This window comes from Uloborus diversus, chromosome 4, assembly GCF_026930045.1.
Source record: "Uloborus diversus isolate 005 chromosome 4, Udiv.v.3.1, whole genome shotgun sequence".
In the NCBI taxonomy this organism is placed as follows: Eukaryota; Metazoa; Arthropoda; class Arachnida; order Araneae; family Uloboridae; genus Uloborus; species Uloborus diversus.
Window position 1 is genome coordinate 177,549,690 of NC_072734.1, and position 15,497 is coordinate 177,565,186.

General features: G+C 33.9%; 1 protein-coding gene across 1 annotated transcript in view; it reads right to left on the reverse strand.

The window, feature by feature from the left end:
* The window catches only part of LOC129221017 (acetylcholine receptor subunit alpha-like 1), a 132,187-nt gene that overhangs the window by 65,078 nt on the left and 51,612 nt on the right, over window positions 1–15,497 (reverse strand). The window contains exons 2-4 of the mRNA XM_054855453.1: window positions 15,101–15,281; window positions 2,083–2,570; window positions 799–941 (exon numbers count right to left, since the gene is read on the reverse strand). Coding sequence (XP_054711428.1) covers window positions 799–941; window positions 2,083–2,570; window positions 15,101–15,253 — 784 coding nt within the window. The 5' untranslated portion in view covers window positions 15,254–15,281. The remainder of the gene's footprint in view (window positions 1–798; window positions 942–2,082; window positions 2,571–15,100; window positions 15,282–15,497) is intronic.

A 15,497-nucleotide genomic window follows, 5' to 3' on the forward strand; every position in this document is an offset into this window, starting at 1 on the left:
TGATGTCCTTCCGTTACCAAAATACTACATCTCATTTAGTTCACCAAGAATCTATTGTGTATAGAAACTAATGTGTTTTTATGCAAAGCAGAATTACGTCCTTGTCAAAGAGGCATGGTTAGAATTTTAATTTAGATTTAATTTATATGGTTTTTAATGGTAACGGAAGGACAAAAAAAATGCGGTAACGGAAGGACATTTAACTATACGCTGCTACAGGGTAAAATTTTAGAATGCTAGTACAAAACAAACTATTATTTAATGTTAGTAGTCTCATTTAAAATATATATGAGTAATATTTGTACAAAAATTATGTGTGCTTTCATTTAAAAATTTAACTTTTATTTATTTTTATCAAAAACTGTTTCGTGATTTTAATTTTTCTATTGTATGTGATGAAAATCATGAAACCGTGACAGCCGGGTTGGTAACCAGTTGGGCAAGATATAATTTCGCCACCAAATGCCCAGCAGACGTAACCCGCTTGGTGAGCGTAATCAATACTGAAGTTGGGAACAGGGGAGAGAAACGTATAGTATGCTATAATTTTTATGAATAAGTACGCAAAAATTGGAAAGCATCTTGTATTCCAAGATTTTCAATTCAGTTATCTAAAATAAAATTTAATCATATATAGTTTAACTTAGCACACATTATGTTCCATTTCTTACTTGTAAGACTTAAGATTTACAGAACTATTAAAAGGTGTAAGGTTTTTGTAGGGAATGGAAATATCTTTATTTTTTGTCGTAACTACTTAACAAAAAGTTTAAACGTAGAATAAGTTTTATGGAATACCTTTCTCCGATTTTTTCTTATTCTTCGTTGAATGACTAGCTTTTTTATCCTTATGGTTTCTGTTGTTATGATGATCTGTGTATTGGGGAGGCTTCATGAGTAGCACCTTTGGCAGAATGTGAATGAACAAACGTCGGGTCCAACTGAAAAGAACAAATCGGAATCAAAACACTTTTTTTTAAATAAATAAATATATTTCACATATGAAACACATATTCACATATGTTTGAACATATGTTATAACTTCACATATGTTTGAAGATTTGTAGAGTAGCTTTTGCAGCTACTCTACAAATCTTCAAACACTTGCTGTCTTCTAGATACTTCTTGAACCTGAAAACGTACCCATTAGAAGCTTCTCTCTCAACACACTTTTGGAACAGTTTTCAAAACATTTCTGAAAATGCTTTTTAGACCACATATTTCTTTCAGCACACTTTTAAAACACTTTTGACATTAGGGAGCTCATTTGAGAACATATTTTGAACACTGAACTCTGGTGCCTTCTTTAAGAACACTTAGTTGCACACTTTTTAAAACACTTTTTACAGCACTTAAAGAACACTCCATTTATTATGCGAGCTGCTTGTGCTCCACAGCAATATTGCGTAGCAGCTGTAAACCGGACAATGAACAAGAAAGGTCATCCGCTTTGACGACATTCATTTCACCAAACGACAACAATTCTTTGCAATAAAATGTTCAGTTGTAGGTATTATATTGAGAGAGCCTATTCACTGGTAATTATAGAAAGCTGTTGAAATTAGATTTGTAAGAAAGAAAGCAATGATTTTACAAGTGTATCCATAGGTGTTTCATGTCTGTTCTCAAACATTCCCCCAATCTGTTCTGAAATGCGCTCCCAAGTTTAAATTTAACAAATATCCTGAGCAGAACGCATTCGGAGCCAATATGAGTACACTTTTCCTTTAACGGAGCACATTCGGAATCGCTCCTGAATTTCATCACTGAGAGCAGGTTATATCCGCCAGAAACGTGCATTGAAAAAAGAAATCCTAATCAGAATACTACTCAGGTGCCAAAATAATTTCTTATGAGACTGTGGTTTCAGTTCAGAAATCTGATTTTTCAGAAAAGCTGCTTTGGAAATGTATTAGGAAAACAACACAACAGAAAAAAACTACTTCCTTGCGCACTCACAGATCTACACCTTATCCCTACTTGAACTAAAAGCACAGAAAAGCTTTGGATGGTTAAAGTACATTTATTAAAATGTTTAAATTAGCTATGTAAAACAATTTTAAGTAAAAGAAAAGGACTTACTTTGGCATTTTATGACAAGACGGCGACCTGAAATGGACATTTAATACTGCTACAGCAAAGACAACACTTAAAGTCACAAGAATCATGGTAAACAGCAAATATTTCCCAAGCAGAGGCATTGCCAGTGAGGTAGATGGGGTTATTTCAGCCAATACCAAGAAGAAGAAGGTCAGAGAAAGAAGAATTGAGATGGACAAGCTGACTTTTTCACCACTCTCCGACGGCAAATAGAAGACAACGACGGACAATCCCGAAATCCCGACACAAGGAATAATGAGGTTGACTGTATAGAACAATGGCTTCCGTCGCAATGTCATGTTGAAGGTGATGTCTGGATAAGGTTCAACACAGCATGAGTAATACTTTTCGTTGCGAGTGGCTGGGGCATCCATCACATCCCATTCCACACTCAGATAGAACTCGCTCAAGTCGACACCTTGGGGAACCAATGAGGAATTTTCTATCTCGTGCTGATGCTTCAAATCCACCTGTAAGGAAAGGTTTGCTTAGTTTCTTTAATGTCAACTACTTTTGGCATATGCCCAAATGATTCCGCATGCATCAAAATACTATTTAATAGTGTGGCAGCTTTCAGGAGGAAGACAAGGCCTGATTATCCTGCCGCGCACCTCCACCGTATTGATGTCCTGACATCACCATGGATTGATGATGTCAGGACATTGATTGTCCATGCCATTTATGTGGCTACGGAACCATAAACGCGAAACAACTGAAGACTTTCCCTGCTCTGGACTGAAGTGAAGAATTCCTAGACAATCTTTTCAGGATGGCCCATCTATACTGATCAGCGGGTCACCTAATGACTCAACAGCTAAGGGTTGGATAGGAAGGAATTACTTTTTGATGCCGAAATGATTCGGCATCAAAATTTTGGTACTTTTTGGTGATTTTGGTTTTTGCCAAAACTTAGTACAGTTGAGACAAATGATTAAAAAAGAATTCATAAGGTGTTACTGCAATTAATCGTTGGAGTAAATTGTTCATAGGAAAAATACATTCAAAATTACATTTGAATTTAACTTTTAAAAAGGGGAAGTGAATGATCAGGGAAAGGAAAAAAAAAACAATAAAATCATGGTGCACAAAAGTGCACGAAAATGCAATTCATCTCACCATCTAGTAATGACAATATCATTTTGCAATTTGTCCGCCACTTTTGTTTAATGATATTCAATTAGTTCGGGCTTTTGAAGCCAAATTTTTGCATCAATAGATTGATTTTGGTTCTGTATCACGGAAAAGTAAATGTCCATTTAAAATATAAGTAGTGATTTAATAAATTAAATTGAAAATTATTTAATTTAAACTATTCATTATTTTCAACTAATACCGAAAATACCGGTATTTTACACAAGCAAATACCGGTATTACGAAATTGCAAAATTGCTCGATATACCGGTATTCGGTATACCAGTATACCGGTATTGCAATCACTAATCTCAACAGATAGAGTAAGAACAGCATCTGATACGGGGTGCTTCTCGCGTGCAAGACCAGGAATGAGATAATGATTACTTTTAGATTTTTTCCTTTACTTGTATTGTTTCTCATTCTTTTAGGTTATTATGACTTTTACATATTTCATGTACCCACCAATAGAAAAAAAGGTTTGATGAAGAGGTAATAAATTAAACTGAATTAAGTTATAAATGATTTCATAAATTTTTAAAATTTAAATCCTTTAAAATCAATAAAATTCTAGACATTAGATTATATTTTTTTTTGCCTACTTTTCCGTAATAGTAAAAAAAAGAAGGAAGAAGAAAGCATGAACGAAGGCTTATTGCATCTTAAAAATATCGCTAAAATTAAAAAACAAAAAACAAATAAACATTTAAAATAAATATCGAAAGATTAAAAATTGTTTAGAAGGGTTTTGAGATAGGGAAAATGTGTGTCTGATGGTCTTTCTGTCTGCCATTCCCCCCTCCAAATAGTTTTTTTGTTCGATTAGAAAAATCTTTTTTTTTTCTTCGAAAAATTCCAAAAATTCTACATCATGCCCTGCTCGAATGTACTAAAGTTAAGAAGCGACTTCACAGTTTAAAATAGTGCACATATAGTTACTGCTAAGGTGTTTTAACCGAGTGCTTAAAACCCTTCATTCACAAAAATTAATCATTTGTCTAAGAAAAAAGAATCCCAGCATAACTCCATTTTAAAAGCTCTAAAAGAATCCGAAACCATATATTTAATTTCACGCCCGACGATCTTTACAAGTAATGTAACGCCCACTAGTGTTGTCGCGTTTCGTATCGTTAATATGCATCTGGAAGATTGTTTCAGTTTTAAGTATGGAATAAATTCAAGAGCATTTTCCTCATAAAATTATTAACGTGATTTCCGTTTCACAGCTTCAAAGTTATAGCCACTGTAAAAGTTTAATGGATTTGAAGTGGCTGCACTTGGGAGTTTAGCCGACATATTTTCAGCAGACGATGACATGATTATACGTTTGCTGCTGTACTGAATGATACTTAGATCATGTACTGCTTAGAGTGAAAACTTTCTCCTCAATGTTGAAGAAATATATAATGTTTTTACAAAGAAATACTGAGCATCATTTAAAACTATAAGAACCATAATTAATGTGGTATGACCACTGGTATTATTTTATCTTAAATTTCAAGTATCCAATTAAAATGTGCACTAATTAAAACTAACCGAAAAACTATTTTGAATAATTGTTGCTAATTGTGCATTTTTTTTCAATTAACCGCAGTTTTCAAAACTATCATACTGGCTAGATAAAATAAATAAATAAATAAATAAATAAAATAAATAATAAAAATAAAAATAAATAAATAAATAAAAATTAATTTGAATTTTGGCATCTGGAATTCAAATTATGTTTTTCGCAATCACGAGTGGTGTGTGTATGTAGGCGTGTGTGTTTGTGTCTGTGTGCAGGCATGAGTGTGTGGGTATGTGTGTGTGTAGGTGTGTATGTATGCGTGTGTAGGTGTGTGTGTGTAGGTAGGTATGTATGCGTGTGTAGGTGTGTGTGTGTAGGTAGGTATGTGTGTGTGTGTAGGTATGTGTGTGTGTATGTGCGTGTGTGTATGTGTGTGTACGCGTGTGTGTGTAGGATACGGACGCAACATGGAGATGGTTTTCGCTAGAGTAGTAGCATCGTGAAGCCGATCGAAGGTGATGCTGCATAGGGAGGCAGTGGGAAAATAAAATGATAGGAACGCCAAAAACAGTCAAATGAGAACAATAAGCAATGTGATTGCTCAATAAAATAATAATAATAACATGGACCAAGAAAACACTTTCATTTTCCCAACAGTTATTTTTTAATTATTTTTTTAAATGTCCGATTTTTCAAATAAGGCGTAGTCTTTATGACGTCACAATGATGTCACCGCGTTTCCACGTTATGATAATCAAGAAGCGAATTAAAAAATTGCCCTCTACGCTTGCTATCAACCATACCGTTGACAATACAAAGATGCAAATTAAATATTGCGCTCTACTGAATGGCGACAGTGAATGACATTTCATCATTTGTGATGTCATTGGCAGAAGCGTAAACAATGAAAGCACACCGATTAAAGTAATTTTTGAAAAATATTAAACTTAGTCAAATTATTTAAAAAATGGTCAGATCCTATGTTTTAAAGCATGCTCTTTCAGAAAAAAAAATACTTTTAAAATTTGGAAACGACCCCATTTCTGATTAATTTGTTTTAGGAATAGATATCAGTATTATTTATGGCTCTTTCAATACTGATGTGAACATTATCAACTTCTTGGACCCAAAATTATTCTGTTAAGGAGCGGGGGGGGGGGGGGGGGGCGAAATAAAACATTTAAGGGGAGCGAAATTCTCATCTGGCGGAAAAAATTTTACCAAATGATAAATTACGTTGTCATATATACATAAAATCTAACGATAAGAAACATTCGGCATCATTAAAAGCAATTTAAAAACCTTTCAAAAAGGTTAAAAAATATCAATGTTGCACTATTGTCTCCAAATTTGCAGAACAATCAGCAGAATTTGCCGAATAAGGATTTTTTGGAAGGTTACAGTGACATCACGTGACCTCACATCGAAACGCCCCTGATAAGGATTAACGCCCCTTCAATGTTACCCCGCTTATAATTGAATATTTTATTTTATTATTATTATTTTTGAAAATTGCTTGTACATTTAAAGAAAGCAGTTGCCTGTTTGTTAATACTTTTAGAGAGTTGAAATTGTAACTCTAGCTCAAGTAGATTGACCCTAAACTCCGGTAGATGGCGTTCATTTTGACCGTTTTTTCGTTTCTTCATTCCCCTAAAATGACACAGTCTTGCCAGTAAAACAGTTAAGTGACCGAATCGAGTTCAGCTTTGTCACGATAAAGTCTTTCCCTGCATGTTAAACATTACCATAACATATTATCTAATTATCATGCGAGTTTCATTGTTGAAACTCCCGTGTTACTCGATCATTGGCTATTATATTTATGAAGATGGGTAGAATTATTGATTTTTAATTTTCAATTGGGGGGAAAAAGAGCCACATCATGTTATTAACTGACAGGTGAGCAATTTTCCATTGCCAACGTTTCAAATATGTTCCTTCGGTGGACACCGTACTCTTTTTGATTGTCTTCTGCGCAGGTTTGTGTTTGCTTAACCAAAAAATAGTTTCGCCATTTTGTCCCCGCACGTGACATCTCGTATATTTTATTAAAGAAAGCTGAAGCACATTTTAGGGCGGAGCAAGGGGCCCCATTCCCCATCCAAAGAATTAAAAATAATTTAACTATACCATCAACTACTTTGAATTTATCCCTTAGAAACATAAATAAAATTTTTTCAACAATTTCTTTAAAACACGAGCTGATGTGTGCATCACATGACTTCCTTCTACTCCAATTTAATGTCATTTCCCCATTATTCGCAATTTTAATGTCATTCAATTGTTTACTCTCTAAATATCACCAACAGTGGCCAAATTGAAACCAAATCAAAAAAAAAAAAAATTACCAAATTTGTCGCCAAGTTGGTGACAAAACTTGGCGACCAAAAGACTGGCGATAAGTGTCCGACGAATTATAACACCACTTGAGTTTACATCGAAATTAACGATGATTTCCCCCCAAAAAGACCCCCTTAGGAACATCCAAATGCAACCAAAAGGGAAGGTGCACAACTAGGCCCCCACTAGGAGTCCTACGTACCATATTTCAACTTTCTAGGACATACCGTTTTTGAGTTATGCGAGATACATACACACATACATACGTGCATACAGACGTCACGAGAAAATTCGTTGTAATTAACTCTGGGGTCGTCAAAATGGATATTTCGGGTGTCTGTAGGTTCTTAGGCACATATCCACGTCTGGTCGGGTCGAAAAAAGCTCAACATTCATTCGGGGGTGAGAAAAATGGAAATTAAGGCTGATTTTTGAGTGAAAATTTTTTCGCGAATACAATACTTCCTTTTTTGTAAAAGGAAGTAAAAAACCGCACGTACGCACAAAGTATATTTGAATAAAATCACTTTGGTTTGCTGTGGGAGCAATATTGCAGTCTACTGTCAGGGTAAAAGATTAGTACATAAAACTCGCGAATTTCGAATTCAAGATACATAATTTCGCAATTCGTTTGTCAATTCTTCTTTGATAAAAAAAAGTGATCATTCTGTTTTAATAACCTCTTGTTTTATTCAATATGACAATGTTTCTGAGTAATACCGTGCATTATTGTACCAATTTGGCGAAATTAAATAAGGTTTAATGGTTAAGGGATAAATATGTCAAAAAATATATTTATCATTCGAAGTAAATTGGTACGTAAATTTCTGTGGTTGTATAATTTACTTTAAGGGCTGTTTAAAAACATTTTACAGAAACCTCATAAGAACTTTTTTTTTTAATTATATGCGTGTGGGGACGGAGGACTTTTTGGTGCGCCTTTCGTTAGGTGCTCCTTTCGGTTCCCCTCCCGAAAGGGGCACCTTTTTTCTGTATCCATCCGTGAAAGAAAGAGTAAACATTTTAGGAAGTATAAAAAAGGTCTTGCTTAAGAAATCCCACATATGTTTCTGATTTCTTAAGCAACAAAATTTTGTTCAATACCCTTTTAAATCAATATCTTGTATGAAGTAGATCAGCTGTCACGTTCGGGACAAAATCTCTCTCTTTTTTTTTTTTTTTTTTAGTTGAAGTGCCCATTGAATTCAGCGGACTCAAAGACCAAGGTTTTAAAACAAACATCAAACATGTATGATAAATCGATATGCAATGTGATACTCATCGCAACTTTAAGTCAATACAGTCAATTTTGTTCCTTCTAAATCCTTTCTTTAATAAATGGTACTGAAATCAACTGTTAGTGGAATTTAACTTATGTTTCCCGCTTCGAAACCTAAAATGCATGCACAGCGCGTTTTTTCAATGCAGATCGATATTTTTAGAAAATCGACGAAATCTCGGAATTTCCGGTACGTTGAACAATATTTGCGAAATTGTCGAACCCCCAATAGCCGGCTTTACGTATGCCGTTCCAGCTACAAAACCAAAGAACCATTCCTTATACGGCAGACGTGACCGAACTCCTTTCATCGAACTATTCCCACGTCACGTAGCGTCAATAAACTAACTCGGGGACAAGTCGAAGTAAAGAATGCGCATACTGCCGGCAGGGGTCGCTACGTGTTTCCATCATAAATTCTGTCCTCGTGACATGTGTTCCCAACAAAGCCGCGATGCATGACGGGAGGAAGAAAGGATGAGGAATTTCTACGTTTGTGCTTGAGTTTCAAGATTTACAACTGATGAAAAATACAGGATTCTTCAGGAAACTCTCGAACGTACGTCAAAGTCAAAAGTTATTATCCGAAAATGGAAATCTGAAATTGAGTAAATAAGACAAAAACAGGAGCATTGTTCGGAGTTGGTTTTCGTATTTTCTCTTACAAGAAAAAAAAAATCGAGAGAAAATGAAAAGAACACATTATCACAATGAACTTTAAATAAATAAATAAACGCATAATTAGCAAATGTTTCACTACCAAAAACCAGGCCACCAATGAGAAAAATCTAATTCTTGGGTCGTCAATTTCGATGTAAATGGGGAATTCATATTCATTATTCCACAAAAGCAGAAATGAAGTTGCGTTCCGGACTAAATTCACCCCGGATATAATATATATATATATATATATATATATATTAGGGTGGTCCTTATTTTTGAAGTTGTAGATATTTTACACGACGCCCCCCTCAATTTGTTCCATTATTCAAATAAATGATCCATGCAAAATTTTAAGTCAATCCATTCTCACTTTCATTCTGTAAAATTTTACATATAACATAGGGTACATGTACACCAATGGTCTTGGGACAGGCATACCGCTATTCGCGCTCGTTTCAAATCAAGCGGCAGGGGATCATTTCTTTCCACCAAGTTGGACACAAGGGATTTTAAAGGCCATTAATGAATGGCCTAGGCCATTAATGAATGATTTTTGACAACAACAAATTGCCTCCTCCAGGCTTTGGGGGGGTGTTGATTTAGAAAGTTTTCTGTGTATGTAATAGGTGTGGCAAATAGGGTCACTAGGTTTCCATGCTATAAATATAAGTAATAACAATTATATTTTAATTCACTGTTCTTTAGTTATAGACTTAAATGTTTATGCATTCTTGTAATTTAAATTTTGAAAAATCCTCGATTATCCTACCATAAAAATAAACTCTATTTTCCATATCTAAAATATAAATTTTAAAAAATTCCAGATCGGAATAATGTAAAAATCTATACTTTAAACTGTCTTCTATTTCAGTACATAAACCTTTATTATCATCAAATTCCTCTTGCAATTCACAAGATTTCGAAACCGAAATGGGTATCTATCCTAACATGTTGAACCTTTTTTTCTATATCTGGTTTACCACAACGCAAAAAAGCTTGACAACTATTGAGATCTGCTCGCATTTCATCAATGTTAGACAAATGCCACATTAGGGACAAAGATGCTGCTCATTTATTAACAGCCTATGCAGATGCAGTAAATTTAAATCCAAATAACCTTATGATCAATCGTGCATCCCTTAAGAGAGCAAGAGAAAATCTTCGAGATGTAAAATCAGATTTTATGAATTTAAATTTAGATTTTTTAGTTATTCCCTGGGATACAAAGCTATATCCAGATGTAACTGGAAAAAAGCGCCGATATGCTTACCATGATAGCTTCAGGTTCCAATGTTGAACAGCTACTCAGAATTTCTGAGATATTTCTTCAGTTGTATATAATATCTTAGATGATTGCTCTTTATTGCTAACTGTTCAAGCTGTAGTGTTTTATACAGCGGCTTACAATACCGGCCGTATAAAGTGTGCATGTAATTTTTTTAGAACAAAAGCTGAACGGTGATATATTGCATTTGTATTGCTATCATCATGCACTTGAAATCGTACTGCAGAGTGTCGTTAAAGAAGTTCTTGCCTTTCTTAGTTCTAGACTCGATATTCCATTATTTAAGCGGTTCAAAATTTAAAAATTACACATACCACTTAAATTCTAAAAGAAGGATTTGATGACATATTATTGTTCATAGAAAGCGGAATTAAGAGAATATTACAGAGAATTCTCACATATAACGTGTAATAATATTTCTTGGTGAAGTCCTCCCTCCTAGAGGAATATTTTCGGCAACCTGGAGTTTATCCCTGACCCAGAGGGGTGGCAAAATGAATTTTTTGTTTGAAAATTAATATATTTAGGAAGCAATTTAAATTGACACTACATGAAGAGATTGCCCGTAAATGCTGTTTTACAGTTAAATTTTGTATGAAGATCTAGTTTTTCGCAGCAACCCATTCTAGGCCATTTAAATTAATATAAAGTCTAGTGTCTAAAAAACCTTCAGCGTACAAAATGATGACAAACATTCAGCAGAAGCAGTGATTGAAAAATTCATAAACCATTTATGGTACTTAGGGGATGAACTAGTAGCTTTGTCCGTATTGGATGAAGGAATTAACTTTGAAAATAGTAAAAGACTACTTCTCAAAAAAAATGCTTGCTGTATAGGAAGGACGTGTCTGATTACTGTATAAAAAATTTAGATAACAGTAGATGATTTGGAATACTTTCTTAGTAAAGATCTTCCTCTTTATAGAATCAATTACAAGTCAATAAAACTGTTTGATAAGTTACAAACACCAAAAGATGTTTTCCTATTTGATCCTGATTCGTGGGGAAAATGAAGGAAGCTATTAAAAGGAAAGAGATATCGTTAAAATGCTGAAAGTTGTGAATGATACAACTGAAAGAGGAGCACAATTAAACGAAGAATTTCGCAATCAATTTACCAAATATGAGTCACAAAAGTAATTTAGTATTTTACAGACATTCCATGACTATCGGAAAAAAAATGCACGCGATTGAGATACATTGAGAAAAGCGTACGATTAAGGTAAAGTTTCTAAAGCAGTATTTCATTCTTATTCAATGTAAAATCTTTAGACGATATGAAGTAATTAAAAAGATTAATTTTAGTGCTACCTCCCTGTAAAAATATTTTGCAAACATAGGAGAAACGATGTACGGGTACTAAAGCAAAAACTCGAAGATTTGTGAGAAAATTATCAAAAGTGTTAAAGTTCAACGTCAATAGGGGCACGTGTTATTATTGACCGATCGAGTTCAAATTTTGCACCGATTACTTTTTATTATAGTGTCACAAAACTAGGGCGCGTCAAGATATATATATATATATATATATATATATATATATATATATATATATATATATATATATATATATATATATATATATATATATCCATAGAGAGAGAGAAAGAGATGATTACAGATCGGTAAAATTGGTGTGATACATAAGCAAATATAGAAAAACAACGATTAGAATTTTAGAATAATTGATTTATTTTTTAGAGTTTGGCCGTTTCAGGAGGGGGGAAATCAATAAGGCGTTGGCCAATCTCTGACCCGGGTGCAAGCTATCTTTCGGCGTGAAACAGATAGAAAAAAGCTTTTGGATGGCGTTCTACATAATTTCCTGCCTAACTGTCCCGAAATATTGGGTAAAATCTTCAGCAATTTAGGATATTTATAATCAGCCGCAGCATCAAAAATGCCGCAAATTTAGAAACATTTAATATCATTAGCTGTTTTTTTTGGAAATAGTTATTTTATTGCATTGTATATGCATATTGCTATTGTATATTATAAAATGTAGTATTGTTTTTCAGTTCATGTATTTTTTAACCCCCCACCCGATACGTATGAAGTTTGGGGGAGGTGGTTGAGTTGAACTCTTTCAGTTGAAGTAGGAAGCTAAAATTCTTCCAGTATATTGCTATCTACAATTCTAAAAATATTGAGGGGTGTCCTGTTATGTAGGAGAAACTTTTTTACATGTAGTTTTGAACAATCCTAATGTACAGTCGACGTAAGGTATCCGCACTCGAAACGCAACGGAAATGTTGACCTTCAGCTGGTGAAACGCTCCTTCTTTGCGAATCGTTCTTATTTTTCAGTCTCGAAACGGAATGCAAAATGGGGTCGTTTCCAAAATTTTAAAAGTATTTTTTTCTGAAAGAGCATGCTTAAAAATATAGGATCGGACCATTTTTTAAATAATTTGTTCAAGTTAAATATTTTTAAAAAATTTCTTAAATCGGTGCGCTTTCATTGTTTACGTTTCTGTCGTGTGACATCACAAATGATGAAATGCCATTCAGTGTTGCCAATCACGGAGAAAAATATTTAATTCGAATCTTTACTCACGTGTATTGGCAACGATAGGGTTGATAGCAAGCGTTTAATTCGCTTCTTGATTATCATAACGTGGAAACATGGTAGAAAGATGCGCCAAATTGCATCATTTGTGACGTCATCAAGACCACGCCTTGTTTTCAAAATCGGACATTTTTAAAAATTAATTAAAAAATAAATGTTGGGAAAAAGAAAGTATTTCCTGGGTCCATGTTATTTTTTTTACTCATTCTGTCAATTTCAAAGACTAAAAGTTGTACTTTTGACTGAAGGAAACAACCCCATTTCGAATAACAAAATCTCTCTGAAAGGAAAACATACTTTTCGTGAGAAGTCATGCCTCAGTTAAATATGAAGCAATGTTTGTTCTCTGTATAAATTGTATATGACGAAACCAGTTTTGACCATTATTAGATCAATTCTTCAGAGTGATGCAGTCCATAAAAACATCAATTCGTCTCTGTGCAGTGGTGTAGCGAAGGGGTGGGGTGGGGGCGATCCCCCCCCCCATAGGTATTGGTTTTGACATAAATGTAAATTCTAACACATTAGTTTATGCATATGAAAGGGTTGTTTTGATGAAAAAATTCCTTTTAGAAGGCAATTTTGATCAAAAATCTTCTCCAAAAGGTATTTATGGCTTCGCCAGTGTCTCTATGGATGTGGAATAAATAGGTTTCTTAAAAACGACGCAAAGGTTTCGTCCCATATTTTCATCTGTTTCAAAACTGGTTAAAAACGAGGAATTTGTTTATTGAACATAATATAAATCTGGTAAGGTTTTTCTTTTTGAACAATCAAAATCGCTCATTGATCCCAATTTGCTCAAAGCCTAACATTTATCTCAAATCGCTATTTATTTGATTTTTTTATGATTAGTAGATTCCAGTCACGTTATTATTTTAATTTAGTTGAAAAACTTCACTAAAACAATCACACAACTGTCACTTTGATGCAAAAACTTCCACTTGCTAGGTCTGTCGCCTTTTTTTCGTGCAGTGCTTTTTTATGCCGTTTACCTTTCTACTCCATGACTGATGCAGCCTTCGGAAGCTGCTTTTAAACAGCTGCATAAAAACTATTGTATTCAATATCCATGTATCTACATCTATCTTATTTATGTATCCCTGTATTTCTCTATCTGTATCTATATCTCTATATTTATTTTATATTTTATTAATTTCAAGAAAACATTTACTATATTTGTCCATCTACATATGTGTCTGTATCTATATCTGTCTATTTAGGCATGTATCTATATCTCTGCATCTATCTGTCTCTAGACATATCTATCTCTCTTAATTTATTTTATCATCCATTAATTTCAAGAAAAAATTTATATTGATCTCTTCACATTCTTAAGGGCAAAAATCTTTAGACTGTATTCACATTGTTACTTCGGTAGATACATTGCATAACTCACAACAGTGTAAAGATATTTCTAACCCTGAACTGAATTCTTGGAAGAAATCTTCATTGTTACAGGTTCTCAACAACTAGCAGGCTACTTAAATTTAGTTTCACTATTTGCAACATTAACACATCATACACATTATATTACAGGGTGTCCTGAAAAAGACTGAATGTTTTGAAAAATTAATTACAGAGAAACGGTTAATGATAAAAATATAACTCTTGCAGAAAATTCATGTGGCAGGGCGTCTTTTTTTCAACTCAAAGTAGCAAATTTTACTTCAAAAGCTTTCCGATTTATGGCGCTGCAGATAGCAATCCCGTGAATCAAAGAAAGATTGAACATTGGATCATAATTTTTCGAAAAAGTTTTTAATCAACAAAATTTCATAACATTTTTTTTTTCAAACTGCTGACCGTCGAATGTAATCGCATGTCGCAATTGAAGGAAAAATCGGTGAATTTCAATTCTTAGTTTTAAACTTACAAGCTTACAATCTGCAGCGCCATCTATTAAAAAAATTTTTGAACTAAAATTTGGAACTCTGCGGGAAAAAATCTACGACACATGAATTTTCTGCAAGAATTTATCTTTTTGTCATTAACCGTTCTCCTGTCATAAATTTTTGAAAACAGTCAGTCTATTTCAGGAACCCTATATTTGCAACATGCATACAACAATTTTCAATCATTAACACAAAAATTAGTTCAGACTCCATTTGGATAAAAAGTGTTAAAACTCACATTCAGGATTTTTAGCATTTTGTATCCTATCAGTTCAGGTTGCTTAGTACTTTTTATCCGCTCAGTTGAGGATTTTTAAAAATATGCTTACATGATATCCATCGTAAGTCCACGAGCCAAACTTCATGAGGCACGTCTGTCTGTCGAAGGGGAAATACTGGACATCAATGTGGCAAGAGCTTTTGTATATGGCTGGAGGATTCCACACCACTCTGCCAGTACTGTGAATGATGGCTTTCGTCATTATTGTAACTTCATAGTTGCCATCCGCACTGAAAAAGATAAGCATTACTAGTTTTTTAATTCAACATATGGTACATTGAAAGAATTGTTCTGCATTTATTTAGTTATAATAATTAAAAATAACTGCCATCTACAATTTCTCGATTTGTATAACTGCGTATGGAATATGGAATTCCTTTTAAAGCATAAAATGTTTTCATAGACTGTAGGGTAAACCGGGGCATGGTTAAGTGGATTTTTTTCGA